Source organism: Microtus pennsylvanicus, chromosome 2 (assembly GCF_037038515.1).
Source record: "Microtus pennsylvanicus isolate mMicPen1 chromosome 2, mMicPen1.hap1, whole genome shotgun sequence".
Lineage (NCBI taxonomy): Eukaryota > Metazoa > Chordata > Mammalia > Rodentia > Cricetidae > Microtus > Microtus pennsylvanicus.
Genome location: NC_134580.1, coordinates 65338590 through 65364206, shown reverse-complemented (window position 1 = coordinate 65364206; position 25617 = coordinate 65338590). Strand labels below are relative to the sequence as shown.

The 25617-nt window shown below is 36.2% G+C and overlaps 1 protein-coding gene across 5 annotated transcripts in view; it reads left to right on the top strand.

Annotated features, from left to right (window-relative positions):
* The window catches only part of Mtdh (metadherin), a 54377-nt gene that overhangs the window by 16304 nt on the left and 12456 nt on the right, over nt 1-25617 (top strand). For 2 of the 5 annotated variants that reach the window (XM_075961225.1, XM_075961221.1), the window contains exons 2-7: nt 1617-1718; nt 12070-12154; nt 12844-13020; nt 14437-14502; nt 15688-15924; nt 21013-21111. In XM_075961225.1, coding sequence (XP_075817340.1) covers nt 1617-1718; nt 12070-12154; nt 12844-13020; nt 14437-14502; nt 15688-15924; nt 21013-21111 — 766 coding nt within the window. The remainder of the gene's footprint in view (nt 1-1616; nt 1719-12069; nt 12155-12843; nt 13021-14436; nt 14503-15687; nt 15925-21012; nt 21112-25617) is intronic. The other 3 variants (XM_075961223.1, XM_075961222.1, XM_075961224.1) reach the window with 2 other exon arrangements.

Here is a 25617-nt window from a genome sequence, read left to right as displayed (position 1 = left end):
GGCTGGCCTCGAACTCAGAATCACCTGCATGTGTCACCACTGCCCAGCTTGCTGCTTGTTTTTTTTTAATGCATGCAAAGTCACTTTATAGACACTTATAAATTTTAAAATTAATTTTTTTCATATAATCTGATTTCTTCCTCCCAGCCCCCACATACTTCCCCAGCAACCCACATCCATACTTTTTCTTTCCCTCTTTCTCATTAGAATATAGGCAGGCATCTTTTTAAAAAGAAAAAAGGAAAAAAATTTAAAAACAAAATCTAAGTAAACCAGAATAGGACTAAACAAATGGTGGGGGAGGGGAGAGCCAAAGAAAGATACAGAGGGTATCGACATTCATGGGTTTTTTTTTTCCCCAGTACATAGCTGTATCATAATGGACAATTTGATAGAGGTCTATTCTGCAAATACTGGAAACAAAGGTTTTGAAACTAGAACATTAATTTACTGACTTTAATTAATGTGTCGGTTATAAGAAGAATGGATAAATGAGAAGTGGTAGGATTCAGAAAGAAGGATAGATGGATAACACGGGCCCAGTTTTATCAAAATTCCTCAGTCTATGCATTTCTGTTAATGGGGCTCAGAATTGTTTAAAAGGGGAGACAGTAATAGGAACAATCCTGATTACAAAGTGGACTTGAGGATCACAGACTGATTCTGCCCACAAACACCTAAAGTTTGGTCTCTCATTTTAGAAATGTTAGGAAAGCTGAAGTAACTGTTTTGCTTGTTTGTGATTGTGGCTGTGGGTTGTAGGATTAAAAGCAACATTAGCGTCCTCTGACATATATTGATGTGTATATCATCTTTGGCTGCTTTTTTGCTGCTACAGAAGATTTCAGTAGAGACTATATGGCCCATAAGTCCTAAAATGTTTCCTCTCTGGCCTGATACAGCAAAAAAATGGCTGAAGGGATGGACAAGCAGATCACTGGTTAAGCATGTACCACCCACTCTTGCAGAGGACCTGAATTTGTTTACCAGCCTCAACATAGAGTAGGTTGTAACCTCCAACCTTCAGAAGATCTGATATCCTCTGGCCCCCACGCTCACATCCACATTCACATAATTTTTAAAAAGAGAAAGAAAGAAAAAGTTTTGAAAATAGTTTACTGACTCTTGAATAGAGCCAAACTCATCTTAAGGTACAACATCCAGAGGTGGTGAGATTATCCAGCTAATGGTGATCACAGTGTAAATACGTTTCAGAGTCCCATAGGCAACACTACCCGTAGGTAGAAACACTACCTCTGTTTCGTTGCTTTTATTAGAGGAACTAATATAATATCTGTGAGTGATCAGAAAACTTATGCTGCAGAATTTTGTTACGAGTTCCTTATAGAGGGGCTGGAGAGTTGACTCAACAGTTAAGAACGCTGGCTATTCTTGGAGTGGACCCGGGTTCAATTCCTAGCACACACAAAGTGGTTCATAATCTGACCTCCATAGGGACCCGACACACATATGATTAACATGCAAGGCAAAATACTCATGCAAAAGCAGCCTTGTTAATTTAGGTTGGGGAAGAATTTGATTGTTGTGCGTGTTTTTGTCTTTGGTTTGGCCAGCCAGCCAGTTTGATGATGTGATGTTTTCTTGTAACCTTTCAGTCAAATGGACGGACTGTTGAAGTACCTGAGGATGAAGTTGTTAGAACTCCTCGAAGTATAACAGCAAAGCAGCCACCAGAGACAGACAAGAAAAATGAAAAGGTAAGCTTGGGAACACAAGGCATTGTAAGTTTTTAATAAAGGCAGTGACATAAAAAAAAATCATGCTTTTTGTGATTGATAGGATTGTGTATCTTCCATTTAAGGAAACTCCAGAATTTAAAATAATGATACTTGGATAGGTAGTTAAAGTTTTTTTTAAAGAAGATTATGCTACCAAATATTCTTAAATATTACAGTGGTGTTAATAAATGTTCATTATGCCAAAAGTAACTTATGTCTTGAGTATTTTTTGTTTGAGTAAGGTTCAGGCTTTATAAGTTATTTCTTATACAAAAATAGATAGAGCCTTGATATTTGTTGATATTGTACCTTGTAATATAAAAATGCTTAGCAAAACTGTCAGATGGTATTGTTTAAATAGATTTCCATTGTTAGGGAAATTGAATAATCTACTTATTAAGCAGTTAACTTTATTTAACAAAATAATTCTATACTGAGGTCCTTATTTAAAAGGTTTGGATGATGGCTGGCAACATGACTCAGTGAGTACAGGCATTTGTCACCAAGTTCTATCCCCAGAATCAACATGATAGTAGGAAAGAAGTTACTCCTCCAAATTGTCCTCTGACTTCCACAACAGATGAGTGCATTGGATCTCCCTGGAGCTGTTGTTACTAAGGGTTATGAGCTGCCCTTTGTTGGTGCTGGGAAATGCACTCAGGTCCTCAGAAAAGTAACTATTGCTCCACTGAGATGTATCCAGCCCTAAGAAACATGGTTCTTATACAGAAAGTAATTGTTTCTCAAGTTATAATATTGGCTACATTTCTTGTCATTTGAGTAAGCCTTATAGATACAACTTGGTCTAGAAAGGAAACAAGCACACACACATCATATATGGAGAGCTAGAGTGAACTTGGGTGTATAAAGCAGATTAAACCAGCTGCCATAGTTAATGTCTCTGTTTTTATAGCCTAGACTAACTTCAAACTTATGATCCTTCTGTCTCCACCTTCATAATGCTGGGATTACAGCTGCATGCCACCACATCTCGTAGTTTTTTACATCTTTGTTTTGATATGGAGGCCAATCAGTGCCTCACTGATACGTTCCTAGTAGAGATCATATAAGGATATTAGCCAGGCATTGTGATAATAATTACTGAAGGGGTAGAGAAATAGTAATGTTTTTTTACCCTCAGAAGGATTACAGTCTAGGTAAGGAAAGAAGCTATTTGATAAAATAGGGTATTTGGTGCTGTGTAACCAGTGCAGAAAAGGAATCCTACTTGGGTATCCAGAAAAGACTGATTTGCTGGGCATGGTGATGCTCAGCTTTTATCTGGTGCTTTGCAGGCAGAGACAAGTAGATCTCTGTGAGTTCAAGGGCAACCTAATCTATAGTGAGTTCCAGGCCAGCCAGGGCTGCAGAGTGAAGGAGACCGTGGCTCAAAAAAAGAGAAAATACTGACTTAGTTATTAAGATTGGGTGGTATTTCAGAAACTGGGGCGGGGGGAGAATCAAAATGAACATATTCAGACTCACTTAAAGGAAAAGCCTTAAAGATGAGTGATTAAGATGGGAGGAGCATATGTTTTTTTTAACTTATTTATATGTAAAACCAGATAAATTCGTGTGTTGGCAGCATATGATTATGAATCCATTTTGTGTCTAGGATTACAAAGATCTAAACGAAAAAGGAAAATCTGAAAATTGCTAATTAGAAAAGTAATTATAAACAAAATGTATAAAGGTTGGTTACTATTAAATTGTTAAAAATGAAGTTAGTGATATACACTGAAATCATTAGCTATTATAAAATCATTCACTCTAAGAGCTAATAGTATTCAGTGAGCCAAGTATTTTTGCACATTACTTCATCTTAACAAGCAACAGTGAAGAGGGTGTTTATTTTAAATAATATTTCATTTTAAGTCATTAAATATTCATTCAAAGTTAATTTTAATATAGTAGAGTATGAAAAGGTTTTTTTTATGTGTGTAGGTATTTTGCCTACATATATATCTGTGCTCTACATAGGGCAGTGCCCGTGGGGGGTAAAAGATGGTGTTTAGTTTATCTTTAGTTTCAGATAGTTTCTTCTCTAAAAATTGTTCATGCTTTCTCCGTGCTTTTAGAAAAAATTTCGCAGTTTATTTCTTTTAAGATGTGTTTACTTTTTGTCTGGTTGTATGTATGAATGCCTGTGTGAGTTTTTGTGTTATGTTGCAGGTACATGATGAGGTCAAGGGCCATCAAATCCCCTGGAACTGGAGATTCAGGCAGTTGTGAGTGGCATGCATGGGTACTGAGGACTAAATTCAGATCTGTTGTAAGAGCAGATCTTCTTTTAACCAGTGAGCCATGTCTCCAGCCCCCACACCCCACAGTTTTGAACCTGACTTAAAAGCCCTGCCTATGGAATTAGCCCAATTTCAGCTTCTTGATCTTTCTTACTTCTAGTCACATTAATTTTCTTTCTTTTTTGTTAGGGAGTTTTATTTTGAAATTAATAGAAGTAGTTACTAAACTGGGCATGGTTGTACACACCTTTAATTTCAGCACTCAGGGAGCAGAGGCAGGTGGATCTCTGAGTTCCAGAACAGCTAGAACTGCATACATAGTGAGATCCTGTCTTTAAAAATAAAATAAAAAAATACATGCAGCCACAGTCAAATTATATAATATTTCCTTCACCCTCAAAAGAAATCTTATGTCTTAATAATTAATTCTTTATTTTTTTTTTTACCAGTCATTTCCAACACTGAAAACACTTACCTGATGTAATGCCAAGGGAGGATATTCAGAATTATTTGAAGGGGGAAAGTTCTCTTCGATTCTCCATTGGATATATCTCTGTGTGGGCCAGGGATATAACTCAGTAATAAATCATTTGCTTTATCATGCACAGGACCCTGGGTTTAACCTCCAGCACCACAAAATGAAACTTAACAAATGCATATTTGTGAACATCTTTTAATTTTCTTCATGTGCCACAATCAAAACAACTTATCTCAATAAGTTGGACAAAGAAGTAGTTAAATTAGTTATACAAACCAGACATTAAAGATATTTGAAATACATTTAATGCTGTCCTCACAAACATGTCATTTTTAAAAATATTTGTTTGTTTGCTTTTATTTATTTATTTATTTGGCTGGCTGTTTGGTCGGTTGGTCAGTCAGTCAGTTGGTCTTTCAAGACAGGGTTTCTTTGTGTAGCTTTGAAGCCTGTTCTGGAACTCACTGTGTAGACCAGGCTAGCCACAAACTCACAGAGATCTACCTGCCTCTGCCTCTTGAGTACTGGGATTAAAAGCGTGCAGCATCACCACCTAACTATAAACATGTCATTTTGTTTTGAAAAATATCACTATGTAGATATAATTATGAGTATAGATAGTTGTTATTTTAAATACATTAGCATTATTAAATAGTACTTTAGTTTCTTGAGTATCCTCAGACCGAGAAGTTTGAGAATTGTCACCAAACAAAATAATTCCAAAGCAGCATACATTGAACTAAGCATCAACTAGAGTAACTTGTAACAATGCTTCCTGAATGCAGAGTGCTTACTTACTTACATTTGTGGTTTTCCTTCTATAATGTATTATAGTTTGTCAGAGCTTTACAAGTCATAGCTGTTTATCAAATGTGTACAGACACTTTTAAGTGTCTGTATCAGTCTATATTCCCATCAACAGTAGAATCCCCTTTGTTTTACAGCTCATCATAATGGATTTACGTGGTGGGTGTGGGTGTGTGCGCACACACACTTACACATGCATTTGTATGAGTGTGTCTGTGTATCTATAGATGTGCGTGTACCACAGTGCATGTGATCAGAAGATAGCATTTGGGAGTTGATTCTCTCATACCTTGATGAAGCAGAGTCTCTCTTGATTCTGCTGCCCTGCATACTCCTGTCTCTACCTCCTATTTCTCCAAAGGAGTTCTGGGATTACAGGTGTATACCACTACATTACATGGGTTCTACAGGTTTTGGATCAAAATCAGGTCAGTGAGCTTGCATTACAAGCACTTTTACCTGTTAAACCATTTCACCAGCCCTTGCATTTCCCTGATGATTGGAGTGTTGCTCATTTCTTCATATACTTACTGGCCATTTGTCTTCAGAAATATCTGTTCAAATATCTTATCCATTTTTAAATCAAATTATTTGGGATTTTTACTGTTACTGTTGTATGGACAAGATTTAAGCCGGGCAGTGGTGGCGCACGCCTTTAATCCCAGCACTCAGGAGGCAGAGACTGGCGGATCTCTGTGAGTTCGAGGCCAGCCTGGTCTACAAGAGCTAGTTCCAGGACAGGAACCAAAAGCTATGGAGAAAACCTGTCTTGAAAATTTAAAAAAAAAAAAAGATTTAATAATGTGCCTGATCCTGTGCTGGAATATGTCAATAAATAGGGTTGTGAGTATAGTAACAAGAAAGATAAACAATTGTACCAAAGATTTCCCCTAGGGGTATTAGCTATAGTAGAGCTCCTTAAAAGTGTAAGATGGTAACTGAGACCTTAGGGGCACAGGTCTGTAATCACTAGAGAAATAACAGTTCAGGGACAGAATGCTTATAGCATGAATATACTGTGTACACAAAGAAAATCTTTCATGTCAGTAAACTGACTGGGATAAATAACGTATTGAATATTTATTGTAAAGTTTTATGTGCATATTCATTCTCATCTGGATTAACATTTCTGGTAAAAAAAACTTAGAAATAGTGATAAATTAAGGCATATTTAAGTCTAATGTAAGCTGATATTAACTAACAAATCTATTTATTGACCTCTACATTTTTCTCTGTTTCCCTCCCTGCCTCTCCCTTCCCTTTCAGCCCTTTCCCCATATCCCCATGCTCCCAGTTTACTCAGGAGATCTTGTCTTTTTCTATTTCCCACGTAGATTAGATCCATGTATGTCTCTCTTAGGATCCTCATTGTTGTCTGGGTTCTCCGGGATTGTGATTTATAGGCTGGTTTTCTTTGCTTTATGTTTAAAAACCACTTATGCGTGAGTACATGTGATAATTGTCTTTCTGGGTCTGGGTTACCTCACTCAAAATAATGTTTTCTAGCTCCATCCATTTTCCTGCAAAATTCAAGCTGTCATTATTTTTTTTCTGCTCTGTAGTACTCCATTGTGTAAATGTAGTACATTTTTCTTATCCATTCTTTGATCAAGGGGCATTTAGGTTGTTTCCAGGTTCTAGATATGACAAGCAATGCTGCTATGAACATAGTTGAGCACATGTCCTTGTGGCACAATTGAGCATCCTTTGGATATATATCCAAAAGTGATATTACTGGGTCTTGAGGAAGGTTGTTTCCTAATTTTCTGAGAAATCGCCGCAGTGATATCCAAAGGGGCTGTACCAGTTTGCATTCCCACCAGCAATGCAGAAGTGTTCCCTTTTCCCCACAACTTCTCCAGCATAAGTTGTCATCGGTGTTTTTGATCCTGGCCATTCTTACAGGTGTAAGATGGAATCTCAGAGTTGTTTTGATTTGTATTTCTCTGATGACTAAGGATGTTGAGCATTTCTTTAAGTGTCTTTCGGCCATTTTAGATTCCTCTGCTGAGAGTTCTCTATTTGTACTCCATTTTCTTATTGGATTATTTGTTCTTTTGATGACCAATTTCTTGAGTTATTTGTGTGTTTTGGAGATCAGAATATGGGATTGGTGAAGATCTTTTCCCATTCTGTAGGCTGTCATTTTGTCTTGTTGACCGTGTCCTTTGCTTTATAGAAGCTTTTCAGTTTCAGGAGGTCCCATTTATTGCTTCTTTCAGTGTCTGTGCTGCTGGGGTTATGTTTAGGAAGTGGTTCCCTGTGCCAATATGTTCAAGTGTACTTCCCACTTTCTCTTCTATAAGGTTCAATGCGACTGGCTTTATGTTGAGGTCTTTGATCCATCTGGACTTGAATTTTGTGCATGGTGATAGATATGGGTCTATTTTCATTCTTCTACGTGTTGTTATCCAGTTATACCAGCACCATTTGTTAACTATGCTTTCTTTTTTCCATTTGATATTTTTTGCTTCTTCATCAAAAATCAGGTATTCAACAGTGTGTGGATTAATATCCGGGTGTTCTATTCGGTTCTATTGGTCCTCTGTCTGTTTTTATGCCAATACCAGGCTGTTTTCAGTACTGTAGCTCTGTAGAAGAGTTTGAAGTCAAGGGTTGTGATGCTTCCATAAATTCTTTTATTGTACAGGATTGTTTTGGCTATCTTGGGTTTTTTGATTTTCCATATGAAGTTGAGTACCGTTCTTTTGAGGTCTGTGAAGAATTTTGCTGGGATTTTAATGGGCATGGCATTGAATCTGTAGATTGCTTTTGGTAAGATTGCCATTTTTACTATATTTACCTACCCAAGAGCATGGGAGATCTTTCCATTTTCTAGTGTCTTCAATTTCTTTCTTCAAAAATTTAAAGTTCTTGTCATACAAGTCTTCCACTTGTTTGGTTCGAGTTACTCCGAGATATTTTATGCTATTTGTGGCTAGTGTGAAGGGTGATGTTTCTCTGATTTCTTTCTCGGCCCATTTATCATCTGTGTACAGGATGGCTACTGATTTTTTTTTTTTGAGTTAATCTTGTATCCTGCTACATGACTGAAAGTATTTATGAGGTTTGGGGTCGCTTATGTAAACTATCATATCATCAGCAAATAAATAGTGAGAGTAGTTACTAACAAATATTAATGTACTTGAGTGAGTGTAATTCTACCCTTTTTCAGTGTCTGTCCTTTGAGGGAAGGGCTGAGGAGAGAGTTTGTGTGTACCAGTGAATTTAAACTTAGAAGGGCATGGATAACCGGTTGTTTATTTACATGAGCACAGGTATCCAGTGGCTACACTACTGAAAGAAAGTTTCTCCTTTCCCCTCAGAAACCATTAATTGCATATAATGCTTACAAAATTAACTGCATGTAATAAATCAAAGAGGGACTGGGCCTTGTAAGCACCTCCTCACTTCATGTTGACAAGCATCTTGTACAGTGCAGATACTGGGGGCTAAAGAGGTAAAAAATGTATTGTGTCTGGAAGCTCTTAATATCCTTTCCACTTCCTCTTGGTGTTCACTGAGCCCTGGAGGGAATGACACAGGTGTTCCATGCAGGGCTGAGCATTTTAGTAACTTAATCTCAGTATTTTGAACAATTGTGAGTCTCTGAAGTAACCACTGCCCATTGCAAAAAGAAGCTTCTTTGACCCAAGCTTATAGCAGCACTAATCTGCTGTCATAAATAAATACTTAGAAGGCACCTTGACAGGTACATCATGTCCTTTTAGCAAAATCATAGCAGCTTCCTCACTAAGACCTATGACTTCATCCTTACCACAGCCTTTTTAATGTTTCCAGTACCAAATGTGAATTCCTGCCTGTGGAGCAGGCCTCAAATCCAATGAGAGTAATTGGTTACTTCCTGCCAGTGATGCCGTTATTGCACCAGTGCAGACATTTGCTGGCAGATGAGACTAGCATGCAGGACCCACAGTTGAGTAAGACTGTTGATGACAGTTCTCCCCCAGCAGCCTATGTAGCACTAAGGCAGCAGAGAGGAAGCTCACCTCCACCTTGATTTGTATACTATGTGTAATTATTATTAAATGTGCTTTTGCAGTTAAATTAGCCGGAATAGCAGGTTATTTGTAAATATGGAGTCTGGAGTTAGAACTGGACCTTATTCCTAGTTTCACCCATGATCTTAGACATTTTCTGTAATCTCCTATGACCTCAATTTTCTTATCTATAAAGGGGGGATGCTTACTTAGGTTCTGGAGACATAGACTATCTGTTACAGCAACCACTTGCTACATGTGGATATTGAATACTCAAAATGTAACTAATCTGAATTGAGATTAAGTATAACATACACTGTTTCAGATGGATTAGCCATGATTACACCAGATGCCAAAGACTTAGATCACCCTCCTCTTTATACTTTGTCATTGTTATTAAAATACATTTTTTAATAATTGGTTACTGTTGAAGTGATAGTATTTTAGATATATTGTACTAGTTGTCTAGCCTAATAAGTTATGTTATAAAATGTTAATATACCTATATAGCTTGAATAAAGTTTTATTGGAACAGGGTATGAGTTCATTTTTATGTTGTATATAAGCCTGCTTTTATACTACAAAGTTATATGGTTATCACAAAGCCACCAGGCCTTTAAAACCTAAAACGCTTGATTTTCCAGTCTTTAACCGACAAAGTTTGTTGTACCTGCTCTAGCCTGTAATAGATATCAGTGTATTATCGTTTCCTTAGAATGGTTATGGCCAAGACAGAAATAAGAGGTTGTTTAGTGAGGAAAGGGAGATGGGGAATACTTGCTAATTGACTAAAGAAAATGATGATGATGATTTTACAAGTTCTTTGAATATACTGAAGCCACTGAATTCTTATAAAATTTTAATTCTTTTAAAAAGTAGGTATGAACAACCTGGTAAATATAATAAAGCAGTATGCTAAACATGATACATGATGAGAACATTCAAAAAGTCAAATGCAGATCAGTTAGGAAGAGAATAAAACAACTTGTAAAAAAGTGATTTAAAAATATACGCTTATGTCAAAAAACAGTTTTTACTACATTTCAAAATTCATACCATTTAAGAATACAGTTGTCCCTCAATCTCTGTCTGGTATTGGCACCTGGACCCCATGCAGATACCAGTCAATTTCTTTAGGTGCTTAAATCCCTTATACTATAAAAAGTTAACTATTTGTAATATCTATCATATATACCCTTCCATACTTTTGTGTCTAAATAATTTACAGTACTTAATAAACTATAAGTGCTGTTTAAATAATTCTTATACTATATTGCTCAGGGAGTGCTCACAAAAAATCTGTACAGGTGCGTTTTATTCCCTCGTATGTTTTCAATATGAAGTTGATCGAATCCATCCATAGATGGGAAACTGACAGGTATGTCAGTCTGACTCTGTCTGCAAGTTCTCATGTAGGAAAGCACTTAGATATCATCTGCTTGGTTCATTCAAAGTGTGCTAATCGTTGATTCATATTATAAATATCTTATCATTACAATGCAGCCTGTAACTTAAAGATGCTGTGCAGTAATGAGTGACTACAGTTATGTTTAACCAGACATTTAAGGCTGGGTGTGGCGGTACACAACTATAATACAACTGTGCCTATGCTGTAATCTTAGTACTCTGAAGGAAGAGGCTGGAGGCTTAGGAATTTGAGGTCATGGTGTGGGATTCCCCTCTGTATGCTGTGAATATCATTGGTAAATAAAGAAATTGGCTTGGCCTGATAGGTTAGGACAGAGCTAGGATGGGAAAACTAAACTGAATGCTGGGATAAATAAGGGCAGAGTCAGAGAGAAGCCATGTATTTCTACCAGAGACAGACGCTGGAATGTTAGTCGGTAAGCCACAGCCACGTGGCCATACACATTAATAGAAATGGGTTAAATTAAGACATAAGAGTTAACCAATAAGAAGCTAGAGCTAATGGGCCAAGCAATGATTTAAATAATATGGTTTCTGTGTGATTATTTCGAGGCTTGGCGTCCGGAAACCAACAAGGTCAGCCCGGGTTAAAGGCGAACTTATTTCAATAAAACAAAGCACCAAAACCCTACAGTATTGTTAATGTTGTTTCTTTTTTGGATACACCTATCTAAACACAGAAACCATGTGCAGTTTTGGGGAAGCTTTTGAAAGGATGATATAAAATTAGCAGGAAGGGAATTAGAAGGCTGTTCCAGAATTTGTATCTTACTTGGGTATTTTTATCTTATTGACTTGTTAGACAGTCTGAAATATTTTTTCTCATTGCTTTGAAACTGACCAAATATTCTGCTTTATACAATTGATACATCAGTTTGTTGTACATAGGGTTTATCAGCAATATACTAATCAAACCATTATTTGGTATATAATTTCTCTCTTGAAAATGGCAGTGGGTTTTAATTTTATTGCCCCTAGAGCAGCATATTACAATACTTTATTTATACTATAATGTAGGACACATTATGTGTAAGAGCATAATGTGGTTTTGGAACCAAGCAGACCTTGAATTTTAACTTCATTTACTAATTTAATGTGACCCCGTAGAGCCTGTGTAATGTTTAATTACTATTTATATCTCCATTTTCTCATCTCTAAAAATGTATTTTTAAAGAATAAAGAAAATTACTGTAATTAGCACAAAGTAACCACTCAAATGATAACCTTATTGCCACATAATATGCTAAGTTTAAATCAAACTTAAATTTTTTACTTGTCAGTATCATACATTTCATTATGTATTTTACTGACTCCTGCCTTTTTTTTCAAAAACATAGAAAAATAATAAGTAACATTTTATTTTACTATTTCAGTCAAAGAAAAATAAGAAGAAATCAAAGTCAGATGCAAAAGCAGTGCAAAACAGTTCACGCCATGATGGAAAGGAAGTTGATGAAGGTATTTGAGCAAGGGAAAGGCCCATAGAAAATATTTAAATTTTTTAAACTAAGGTGTGTGGTATACAAGCTGCATTTGTTTCAGTTAATCTTGTATGTAGCTCTTTTTAATTTCCATAAATTTTAACATAAAGATCTGTGACGTTGTTAAGAAACACTTTGGTTATCTAAATCATTTAAGCATCCAATGGTGCTTATTCTTTAGATTTATGTTTGCTCAATATTCTGAGCAATTGAGAGGCCATTCATCTTGTCTTTGTTTCCTAAAAATATGGTTTGGAGTTTCCCATTTTTCTTAAATTTACCATTCCAAAAAGGCTGTGTGCAAAATTCTTGAATAAGCCATTTATTATCGTACCCTAAACCCATGTATTAGTAGCAGATATAACACTCTCCTTCTACCCAACAGGATAAAAAGATAAGAGACAATTATTTTCTGTCACTTTTCCTAAACCATATGCAAAATTTTTGTTAAAAAGCAAAACTAGTATAAAAATAGGTTTTTTTGCCTCAAATAACGTGAGATTAGAATAAATTCTTAGAGCAAATTAATATAATCAGCACTCTTGGTTTTTAGCTTAATTATCTAAATTTATTATATCTGCCCCATCCCATATTTTTTCCCCTCAAATCTACAACTTTTTTGTTTTCCCCTTACTGAATAACATTTTTTTTCTCGGGCTATGTCAGGAGCCTGGGAAACTAAAATTAGTCACAGAGAGAAACGACAACAGCGTAAACGTGATAAAGTGCTGACTGATTCTGGTTCATTGGATTCAACTATCCCTGGGATAGAAAATACCATCACAGTTACCACCGAGCAACTTACAACTGCATCATTTCCTGTTGGTTCCAAGAAGAATAAAGGTATATTAGTGGAACATAAGAGTGGTACATCAAATCAAACTCCTTTAAGTCAGATGTACAAATTATTATGTCACAATCTATTTTGATCTGCTAACATCATTGTGCTGATATACCCTTCTTCATGAGAGTATTGTGAACCACATCCTGGTTTACCGCATAACAGCAGTGTTATTAATATTGCCTAATGAATGGCTTATTAAATTAAAATTTGCCTTTCTGCCTTGAGTCACATTAGAAAATGTTGCTTCTTTCCCTCGTGTATGTTGCTTTGCCCAGTCCTCTTACATCTCCATTTCTTACTGTGAATAAGACATTAAGTGGAATATTTATCACCATTCTGCATGTTGGGCACTTTCATTCCAACATGGAACAAGCATGTTGTGGTTAGTGCAGGTTCTGTCTCTCCACCCCAGTTTTGTTATTGTTGTTTTGGTTTGGTTCTTGTTTTGTCAATTTTCTAAGTGTTGATAAAGCTAGACCAGAACTTCAAAGATGATGGAGCCAGTATCCTTCCTACCCAGAACTCAGCTGTGCAAACTGTCCAGCATTGAAAACTACCCTAAGGTAGCACTTTGTACTGATAACATTTTACCCTAAAGACAACAGTTGCAAAGTGATGCTGCTCAGCTTGATGCAAAGCATTGGTTTATCTCCTTTGTCTTTTGTCAGTGACCTCCCTGTTTTCGATCTCTGGGTTGTTAGCAGATCACCTTCTTAACCTTGCTGTTTTTATGTTTGCTCTTTGTTTGCTAACTTACTGAAATTTACTGCTATGGTACAGCAGTGAGTTCTCCTTATCCATTATGCTACCGTATAGTATCAATAGTTTTAGTATTTTTGTTGGTGACCCCTTTTTTTTCTGATTTGGGCATGCCTGCCTTGCTTGCACCTCTTGTTTCATAGGTATTTTGAGTTAGTTTGGTTTGGTTTTGTTATATTGTGATAATTATGCTTATTTTGTGCCAGAGATTGGAATTTTTATGTTAGAACATGTAATTCTCATTTTTTTGCCATATTTCCTGTTATAATCCCAAATCTGGTAATGCTCTTCTTAAATTGATGTGCTTGCTTCTGGGATTATTGAAAAGGCAGCTCATGTTGAGATGAGGCAAAGTTGAATCCAATTTCAGAGCTCAATTCTCCAGTTCCTACCTGAAAGAACCTTCAGAATTTAGAAACATTTCAGAAAAACGGGCAATGCTTATAATAATTTATAATTAGGCAGTTTTCTAGGACTCAACATTTTAATTGACTAAAAATGTGATAACTAGACATTCAGTTCCCTGTGGATATGATACGTTGCAAAAATCACTCTTTTTAATGTCCAAACTGGCAGTTTATTATAGATAACAATTGTGTGTTCTTCTTGATTTAATGTGCATAGTGGAAATAAATCTTATTTCTATTTCAACCCAGGTGATTCTCATCTAAATGTTCAAGTTAGCAACTTTAAATCGGGAAAAGGAGATTCTGCACTTCAGGGTGAGAGAAATTACATGTAACTTAAACTGAAGGCCCATCAAAATAGAAACTTGCGTACATTCTCTTTCCTTACATGAATAATGTTGAAGGAAAGAAAATGGGTTAAAGTTAATTTTTAATTTCTATATTAGTATAATCATAGCCTAGAGATTTTAAAAGTGGAAAAGGATGCTCACTCACACTCTGGTTTTGATGTTCTAGCTCCTTCCCTTCCTGTATATAAAAGCATTCAGTAATAATTTATGTGCAATTTTGTTTCTTGCTTGTATCATTTAAACCAATACAGAAGAATCTTTGTTGAACATGATTATAATATGCGCATACTTGGGATAAGAAGACTTTACTCTGTATCTTAAGAAAATGTAGCTCTTTATAAATTTTAACTGCTTCCTTGATGGTATCAAATATTTTGTGATAAATGAATATAGTTTAAAGTTATTGGGTGCTTAACAAACAAAAATAACCTAATTCACTCATTTCTCATCGCTGAAGCAAGCAGATCATTATGGTGGCCTAAAGCAGAAGTGCCACTGAAAGAAAAGCACCTTCTCTTTAGGCTTGTTCTCGACACTTAATGTCCAAGCATCTCAGTCCTGGCTGCACATCTAGGAAGCTAAAGCATACCACACACAGCCTTGTCCTCAGTCCTCACTTTAGTTGGTCTGGACCGGTCCATAGAGTCTATTTAAATTTCTTAGTTGATTCTGACGTGCTGTCATTACACGTAATATAATATACAAAGGTGTATTTAAGGAAAGAATGTCTAACTAAGAAGTCATTTCATAGTGGGTGAGTATTCAGAATATACTAGAATATATCTTTTCGGTTTGCCATTAGTATGCATGTTACATTTTAATCGTCTGTCGACTTTTAAGAGGTCAGGTGTTGTGGTGCATGCTTGTAATCCCAGCACTATAGAAACAGAGGTAGGAGAACCATGAGACTACTAGGAGCTACATAGTGAGATTCTATCTCAGAAATAAGTTTTTAAAGGGATCTGTGGAAACCATGTGAGAACTGTTTAGTTTACTTTTTTCATACTCAAGCTACGTAAAGGACAATAAGAAGGGAGAGAGAGGACGAAGCATAAGCCAAGTTATCATAGAAACTTGAAAATCCCCCCCCACACTTTTTTTAACAAGAAATCGTGTATCTGTTTTTAATCTTTACATTCTTTTCTTTAAGTTTCTTCGGGATTGAATGAAAATCTTACTGTCAATGGAGGAGGCTGGAATGAAAAGTCTGTGAAACTCTCCTCACAGATGAGTGCAGGGGAGGAGAAGTGGAACTCTGTTCCACCTGCTTCTGCAGGCAAGAGAAAAACAGAGCCGTCTGCTTGGACTCAAGACCCTGCTGATGCTAATGCCAATGGGAAAGAATGGGGAAGGAACTGGAGTGATCGTTCGATATTTTCTGGCATTGGTAAGGACTCTTAGGGGGAAAAGTTAATTTAAAATTGGTAATCTGATACATCTTGGATTTTTCAGGATTGGTGACGGAAAGCAGACCATCAATAGAAATAGTCCTAAACTAGGCATGGTAGTGCATGCCTGTAGTCACAGGACTTGGAAGGTGGAAGCTAAAGGATCAGTAGGTCATCTTGAGCTGCTAGAGGATAGCCTGGGTTATGTGAGATCCTGTTTTCCCCCCAAAAAGGAAGAAGAAATACTAGCCCTGCCATGCAGAAGTAATAGTGATAATTAAGTTATCTCAGACCCTATGCATAGAATAGAGCAAGTGGAAACTAACACAAATAATAACATGTACTCTATATACTGTTTTTATATTCTCTGTCGTATTTGTTCTTCAGTATGGCTGATGTAATTATATATTCTAAGTAATTCATAAATGTAATATGTGAGTAGACGTGATAGATTTTAGTAGTTTTATTGAGTGTAAATAAAATACTAGGCAAGTTTATAGGATCCATTTTTTTTATAGTCTACAGAAATGACTATTAGAATTATCTTTTCCATGGATTTTCATGGCAAAAATTAGTAGTTCCCCTATTGAGAGCCATTGCGTTTTAAGCAACATGTGCTTATATGCTATAGGAAAAGAAATCTTTATTAAATATGAAAAACAGCAAATAGGTAAAGGGAAACATGTCATCACACCACCCAGTGGTAGCTATAATTAGTCTTTGTATTTACAGGCTTTTTTCTCTACTCTGTATGGTTTTTGGTTTTAGCATAAACTGAATTGAATGTGCATTTTTATGTTCCTTTTCCCATCCCCAAATTTGTAAGGAAAGTTTTACTTGTTATGAGTATGTTATGAGCATGTCTACTTAATAGCCTTGTGTGCTACATTGTTTAAATATATCATAGTTTACTTAGCTATTTCTGTATTACTGGAAACTGACTTTTTAAAAATTATTTTAGGTAATCTTACATTTAGTGAATTTTTCTAGAATAGATTCTTGGGAATGACTTGTTAAAGAGAACATGAATACGTTCATATTGTCAGTTACTCTAATACCTTCATCCTTAGTGTAAATGCCTATTGATCATTTTTTTACTTATCAAATTGGGCTTTTTTTAGTCTTTTCTGAGTTGATAAGCGAAAAATACATGAATTATTTAGTTGACTTTTAAATCACTGATGCAATTGGAAATTTTTTTGTGAATTAATTGATCATTTCTGGTTGTTTCTTTTTCTGGTTATCTATTCATGTTTGACATTTGTCCAATGGCTTTATGCTCTTTGACTTTTTAAATTGAATTGTAATTCCTCATATAGTAAATTAATTTTTTCTCTCCTTTTGGGGGTTTGGTTTTGGCTTTGTCAGACAAGTCTGACCTGGAACTTATGGACAGTTCTCCTGTCTGTGACCTTTAAGTGTTGGAAATACAGTTGTGAGACTCCATGCCCTGCTTAGACATGTAGTTTTTTTTCTATTTTATTTATGGTGGGTATTTTTGATAACTTAGCTTAATATGAGAAATACTGAATACCAGAAAGTTAGTTTGCAAGAAAAAAACATAACTTCTTCTCTTACTCTTAGTTTTCTAGTCCTTTTCAAAAACTAATGCCCTCAGGAAGCAAACTTCAATTCATTCACTAATACCATTGTTCCAAGTCTGCTCTCCTCACTGAGAGGTCCAGAAACTGTGGAAACACCAAAGTCTGTTTACAAAGGTGGTCCCTAAATTCATACCATCATTTTCAACAGAGAAAGTGTCATCTCATATTATAGAAGATTAGGTTTTATGGAACAATGTTGGGAATACTAACCTTGTAATATATTTCTAGTTTACTTACAGAAGCTATGTAGTTTCACTATTAGAACATAGATTAGGTGGTGTTTGCCTAGTGTTGTTACAGATAAAATAGTCAGTTAGATGGATGGCCTTCACTAGCTGGATTCAAGATTCTTTTGAAATTGGGGGGAAAAAACTGTATTAAACTAAGTTTGTAATGGATTGTTGAGGAAAGGCAGGTATAACTGACTGCTATGAGGAGGTGTGTGTGTGCTCCTTAGAATACAGTCATGTCTAGTAACAGGCACCTTAAAAATGCATGTTAGGTGATTTGTCATTGTGTGGCCATGTACTTAAACTAAGACATCTCATAGGGCCACAGTATATTGACCTATTGACCTAAATGTTCTGTTTTCAGAGAAATATCTTGAAAATAATAATAAAAAAAAGTAGCATGACAAAATAGAATAAGGATAGACTAGTTCAGACAGACCTATTAGGAGTTTTGTGGACATTTATTTATATAACCCATATATACCTCGTATTTAAGTAATTGTCAATATTGTAATGTATGTCAGCCACCAAGTTTGGTGACTCTAAAGTAGTTGCTTAAATTATGATAGTTAATGACATAGTTTATAAAGTGGAAAGAGTAGGCTTGGAAACTAACTGACTTTAAATTCTAGTTATAGCTAAGTAGTTTTCTAAGTATTAGCAAATGATTTGCTAGCTCTAAAACAGCCTAGCAAAGTTGATGGAATGATTAGAACTCAGTGTATAGGGAACCCACCTACATAGTAGACACTCAGTAAATAATAGCCATTGCTATATTATTGGTTCTCATTTTTAAAATAATCTATAAATATTGCTATCATAGTATTAAATCTGTACATCTTTCAAGTTTCGTTGCAAATTGAAGGTTGCAAGTGACGTTCTTTATTTTGCCAGCTGCTTGGTCTAGTGTGGCTAGGGGGATGAGTGCCTCTTCACAGAACTCTGCTTCTTTTGCACCTCTCACACTTAACTCTGCTGTCTCTGGTATGTGAAAACAGTCTTTCATTTAGTTAACCAAACATTCCTGTTTACTTTTAGCACTTGTTATTGTTATCAACATAATTAATATATGAAATAGCAAAAGTCTTGACATTGTAGGGAACACCAAAGTCCTCATGTGCCAGTGACTTAGATCTACCACTGGCAATTTATTAGCCTAAATATTCCTAGAAGGCCTTCTCCTTTAGGTTAGAACAGTGGTTCTGTTTTCCAGTGGTCTTAGGTGACCCCTGGAAAGGGTCATTTGACACAGCCCCAAGGGTTCTAACTCACAGGTTGAGAACTACTTGGCTAGGACCATGCTCTTGTTACTAGTGCACCCACCAAACTTCTGGTTGAATCTGCCATATTTCTATTCATTTGTTTCTCATTATGAGTTTTTAAGTGAGCCTTTCAGATAATATGAACACACATACTCAATAGTGTTTTAGGACCTGTTGATTCAGAGTATACACTATTAGTGATACTGTCAATCCAGCATCATTTAAATGGATAGGTCTTTTATTAATCAGCAGAAGCTATATATGTTAAACAAATATTACATAAGTGAGGGGGCACTTTTCATTTAAACTACGTGAGTTGCATAGGTTCCATGAACTTCATTTACTGATGATGTTACTTCATGGTGTCTGGAACACTAGCCTAGAATTGGGGACAGCAGACTCTTCCTGTAAAAGCTAATAGTAAGTAGTTTAGATTTTATAGTCCATAAAACCTATATTACAGCTGTCAACTGTGCATGATAGCAAGAACGCAACCAGAGATAATACATAGGCAAAGAGTGTTTCTGACTTCAAAACACTGGTCATTTGATTTTTTTTTTTCAACCAAGTAAAAATATGAAATTTGACCAGATGTGGTGGCACACACCAGGGCTTGGAAGGCAGAGAGAGGCAGGCAAATCTCTGTGGGTTTGAGGCCAGCTGGTCTACAGAGCAAATTCCAGGGCAGAGAGGGTTGTTATACTGAGGAATCCTGTCTCAAGGAGAAAAAAACAAATATATATGAAGTTCTTCTTAGTTTATGAGCCAGTCAAAATCAGTGGTTGGACTTGGCCTACAAGGGACAGTTTGCTAACTCATGGTCTCATCAACCATACTTCATTTCCAGGAGTGCAAGCTAATTGCTTCCTTCATTTGATAACTATACAACACACATAGATTTTGAGAAAGCAGTAGGGGCTACTGAAGATAAGTTTATATTTATGCAGCTGAGTGCCTAATATGCTAAATAGTACCACATTTGTTGAGTAGTCTACTAAATTTTACATTAGAAGATAGTACTATTTTGAGTATATAATGAGACATTAATCATTAGTGAAATGCTAGCAAGCTCATCTGTAAGCACGTAGAAATGCATAAATTAGTGAAGACTGAGGGGGAAAGGGATCATTAGTTTTATTTACACTAACCAGGGACCTGTGCTTCCTAACCATTTTTTCCTATCAGTAAGGATCTCTGAATCCAAAGTGAATATAAGAGTCGCCTAAGGACTCTTATACGTGTGAAATTGTGTTATGTGTCTCTGTGCACCTGATAAAATGCTTTCATTTGCATTTTCAATTAATTTGTAGCCATAGAGCAATGGGTTTTGACCTTACTTGCATGGACTGTTGTGCCCCAAAATATATTCAGATTTTTACATAAAGTCCTGGGAATTGGTATTGGGCCACCGCTGCTTTTATCAGGTTCCTAAGAGACCTTGTGATGCCCCACTTTCCCCCCACCTTTCCTTCTCACTCTCCCTCTAATGTACCTCACCATAAGTCTTTGAGCTTGGGACAACTCTTGTCTCTGACTTTTGACTTTTCTGTCTCACCTTTCTGATTAAGCTTGTTTCTTTAACTTTCTATGATCTAAAAGTTGAGCTAACTCAAACATTTTCTAATCGTTTTTCTGAGTTCTCAGGACATGTGCATATGTTGAAGCATCTAGCTAGCATCACAATTTTGTGTTTTACTGCTTACCTTTAAGAAAAATGGAGCTTTTTCTTTTTCAACATTTTAACATTTGCAGACAACAAAAATTAGACTCTGGATGGTATGAGTGGTGGTGTTGGATTAGCTCTAATTATTATCATACCTAATTTAAAATTGCCCTCAATTTTACTTTTCCTTTTAAGTTAACACTTTTGCTGTGTCTAAAATTTTCCTTTTAGGAGAAATAAAGTCCATGTGCAAAGTATAGATCTATTGTTATGAAACATCCTTAGGAAAACCCATTTTTAATTTTATTGCATTCATTTTTCATTTAAGGGTCTACTGCTGAGCCAGTTTCTCAGTCTACCACTTCTGATTATCAGTGGGATGTTAGCCGTAATCAACCCTATATCGATGATGAATGGTCTGGGTTAAGTATGTCCTTTTCAATTTTTTCAGTTACTTTCTGCAGAATTTTCTTTGTAACACCCTGAATTCATGCTTTATGTCTTAATTTTAATCCTAATTTCTACCCTTTCAAGGTCATAGTAATATAATCTGACACTCCTATACTACTTGGAATTTGATTCTGGATACCTATGGGACTAAATCTAACTTTCCATTATGACTGAGGCAGTCTTTCTTATAGTTGTTCTGTAGGACTAATTTTTAAATTTTTCTGTTTTAAATGAATAATTCTATTTCTCTGGTTTTATTATAAAAGAAGGAATGGAGTCTATAGCAGTGGCTTTGAGTTATTTGTGTGCACATTTTTGTGCTAGTAAACAACCACTTTCACAGCCCAATTTCCAATGAAAACATACGTTTAAAAGAGAATCATCTCGGTGGTGGTGGCTGCACATGCATTTAATCCCAGAATTCAAGAGGCAGAGACAGATGGAAAAACCAGCCAGGGCTGCACAGAGAAACCTTTAAAAGAAAGATAAAGCAAGCTTGGCATTGTGGGACAAGCTATTCTGCCAGGAGGCAGAGGCAAGGCTGAGTCTGGTCTGTGTAGGTGGGAGTTTCAGCCAGACAAGGCTATATACAAGACTCTGTCTCAAAAATAAAGTAAGAAAGGGAAAAATAGCATGGTCTTCATATTGAAAAGCACACCATCTTTATTTTAAATTACCGACTTCTAAGCCCCCCTCCATAAGTCCAATTTTCAGAATTTATTCTTTCCTCTAAATTTTCTTTTTGCTGCATTCTTTCCTACCTTGTATATATTCCATCATTTTGGTCTTTGTTTTAGAAAAGAAAGTATAGATTTCATGTTCTTGTGTAAAAGTTTTTTAATTAATTTTTAAAATTATCTTCTGAATTTTTTTACTTTGACCTTATTTTAATTTTTTGTGTTGAAACCTCCTGAAAGAGAAACTTGATTACTTTTTTTTTTTTCCGAGACAGGATTTCTCCGTAGTTTTTGGTTCCTGTCCTGGAACTAGCTCTTGTAGACCGAGCTGGATAGCCTAGAATTCATAGTGATCCACCTACTGTGCTTCCCAAGAGCTGGGATTCAAGGCATGCACCATCATCCCAGTACTGCAGTTCTTCACAGAGTGTTTAGTGTGGTGATGATAAAAGGCTGTCTGCGTGGGGCTGGTCTCGGGTTTCTGCTCATTATCACCTCACTTAATACTTAAAACAGTTGTAATAAGCAGATACTATTTTCCCTCACACTTTTCAGATAAAGAAAGTGAAGCAAAAGTGCAGACCACACAAACAGCTAGTTAAAGGGTGGGGTCAGGCCTTGCTAGTCTTGGTCCCCCTGTTCTCTTTAACTCCTGGGTATGCAGTCACAAATGACAGTGGTAATCATGGAGATGAGCTTTGTAACACAGTGGCTGAAGCAGTCCTTTCATATTTAGGGATATTAGGTTAGAAAGATAGAGGGGCCTGTGTCTGAAGATTAACATGAGAGGGAAGGCGGTTTATTTTGTTCTTTGTTGTCCTGGGTTATTTTTTTAGACATGGTCTCACTTTGTAGCCGGCTGACTTTGAACTCTCAGTCTTAGAGCTCTCAGATTACAGGTGTGCACCACCATGTCCAGCTAAGGATGCTTGTTTGGAAAATTTAGTTTTAATCCTGGGTCTAAAATTCAGTATTTCATGTTTTGAGCTTTATCGTTTGTTTTGGAATTTATATTGAACTGTAAAACAGAACAGAATCCGTTCTGTCTACTTTGAATCATTTTGGGAAAACTCTATAAGTTATAATGTATCAAGTTGTGTACAGATGCAAAAGAATGGGTTTTAAAGAGAAATTGTCTCTGCTGCTTTTAAGAAAAATAATCATCTCTTCATTGCGGAACTAGGAAAGCACCAGTAAGGAATCTGAGCTTCTGAGATTAAAGACCACTGAGCCAGCAGCTACAGGCTGTCCTGCTAGACATTTTACCTTACCTGTATGCTGGTTTTCTAATACGAAAACTATTGTTCGCTGCTTAAAAAAGGAAAGTCACATATATTAGATCCTTAAAGCCAGGTGTGTTTGACAGGATGTTTTAGAGGGTAAGGGCACTTGCCTCCAATGCTTACAACCTGAATTTGATCCCTAAAACCCACATGATGACAGAGAACTGGTTCATTTCATTTCTACATACGTACACACACAAATGAATAAATAGATAAGTGTTAATCTTATGGGTTTGGTCCTGGTGAGACTAGAGAGATGGCTCAGGGATTCAGTTCCAGCACCCACACGATTGCTCACAACTGTTACTCCAGTTCCAAGGGATCTGATACCCTTTTCTGGCCTTCATGGACATGGCGCACATGGTATACACAATGCAGGTAAACACACATTACATAAAATTAAACTATAGAAAAAAATGGTGTTGCACACTTTTTATCCCAGCACTCATGAGGCAGAGGCAGGTGGAGCTGTTTAAGTTGAGGCCAGCTTGGTCTATAAAGTGAGTCCAGGACAGCCAGTACTACATAGAGAAACACTGTCTCAAAAAGCAGAACAAAACATTTATATGCATTTGTATTTATATGCATATACTAGTGGGTTTCACTCATTACATACCTACTGCATGTGGGGGTCGATAAGTATTTGTATTTATATGCATATACTAGTGGGTTTCACTCATTACATACCTACTGCATGTGGGGGTCGATGAAGCACACAAAGAAGCAGGAGGATCGGGAATTCAAGATCTTTCTTGACTACATGGTATGTCAAGTTCAAGGCTAACTTGAACTATTTGAGACTCTATTGTAAGAGAAATTCTATACATATATATATAATCAAGAATTTTTTATATGTTTATATCCATTTTATATATATAAAATCAAGAACACATCTTCAAGTTTGCTGTGCCATATTGACAGCCTTCTACATCCAAAATTTATTTTTCATTTTGTCTGAATTTTGTTTTTGTGTATATATGTGTGTGTCATCTTTAATGTGGCTTTGGTTTGGATTTTTATTTCTTTTGGGGGGGGGTTGTATTCGTTGAATTTAATTATCACTCCTGAATTTATTGAATGCATTGTATGGTGTATTGTGTTTGCTTCTAATATTAGTTTGTCACAAATTAAAATCAACAATCTCTTAACAACTATCTATCATTGTGGGACAACACCTAGTCATTACTCGGTCCATAAGCCAGCATGCTTCAGTGGTCCCAATCTGCTGCTTGGAATGTTCCTGGAGAGCCACTGGTCCATAGTAAAAGTTTAGAAACCTGGGGTCTGCTGTGATCAAAAGGACCACCACCAGCAGCAATGGGGCAAAAATTAACTTGATGGCAAGAGGGAAGCCAAGTGAGAAAAAGGCTACTCAGTGGAGGATTGAATGGAGAATAACCTACTGTTTACAGAAGTTTTCTGATAGAAATAGCTGATCCCTTGCCAGATAGGCATAGAGAGGCAGTCTAGTCTGGTCTACAAAGTGAGTTCCAGGACAGCCGGGGCTACACAGAAAGAGAAACCATGTCTCAAAAAAGATAGCTGATCCTCAGATTGAATCTAGCAGTTCTTTATTGAACCCAAAACATTATTTCACGAGCAGATTAAATGAAGATATAAATTCCTTACCCATATAATATATACATATGTGTGTATACATATATGCATACATATTTTAATACAGCTCTGTATTAAAAGGCATTGGCAGACTCATGTAAAAATTTTGGGGTGGGGAAATTGCTCTGTTTATAAATGAATAAGACCACACTATGAGTCATTTTCAAGAAAAATATGTTTAAGAAGTTCATTAGGGCAGGGGATATGACTCATTGGTAGAGTTCTTGCCTAGCATGCTCAGAGCCATGTTCAAATTCCATCACTACCAAAACAGACAAAAACTACGTATTTCATTAACACATTAAACCTATGAATCTTAAGCATTATTCATTAAAAAATGGGTAATAGTGTTTAAATTTGGGTTATTAAATTATTAAGTCGTTTATTCGACCCGGTTAATTAAAAAATTGATCTCTATTTAGTAGAGAGAAAAATAGCATAGGATTTTATGTAGTCAGGACAGATTTATGTTTCTGTTAATGTTTTTACAGAAATTAAACCAGAGAGTACATATTAAACTAGATTTTGTTCCTCTCCACATATCCTATAGTATTCTTTAAGGAAAGAGCGTGTGTTAATATGCTGCATATTTAGTTGTTCTTTATAGTTTCTTTCCTGGCAGACAGTCTTAGAGACATGGCTAATGGACAAGTTTCCAGAGCTTTTCATCAACGAGTTACCTCACAGTGATACTCTTTTTTTTTTTTAAATATTTATTTATTTATTATGTATACAATATTCTGTGTGTATGCCTGAAGGCCAGAAGAGGGCGCCAGACCTCTTTACAGGTGGTTGTGAGCCACCATGTGGTTGCTGGGAATTGAACTCAGGACCTTTGGAAGAGCAGGCAATGCTCTTAACCACTGAGCCATCTCTCCAGCCCCCATCACAGTGATACTCTTAACA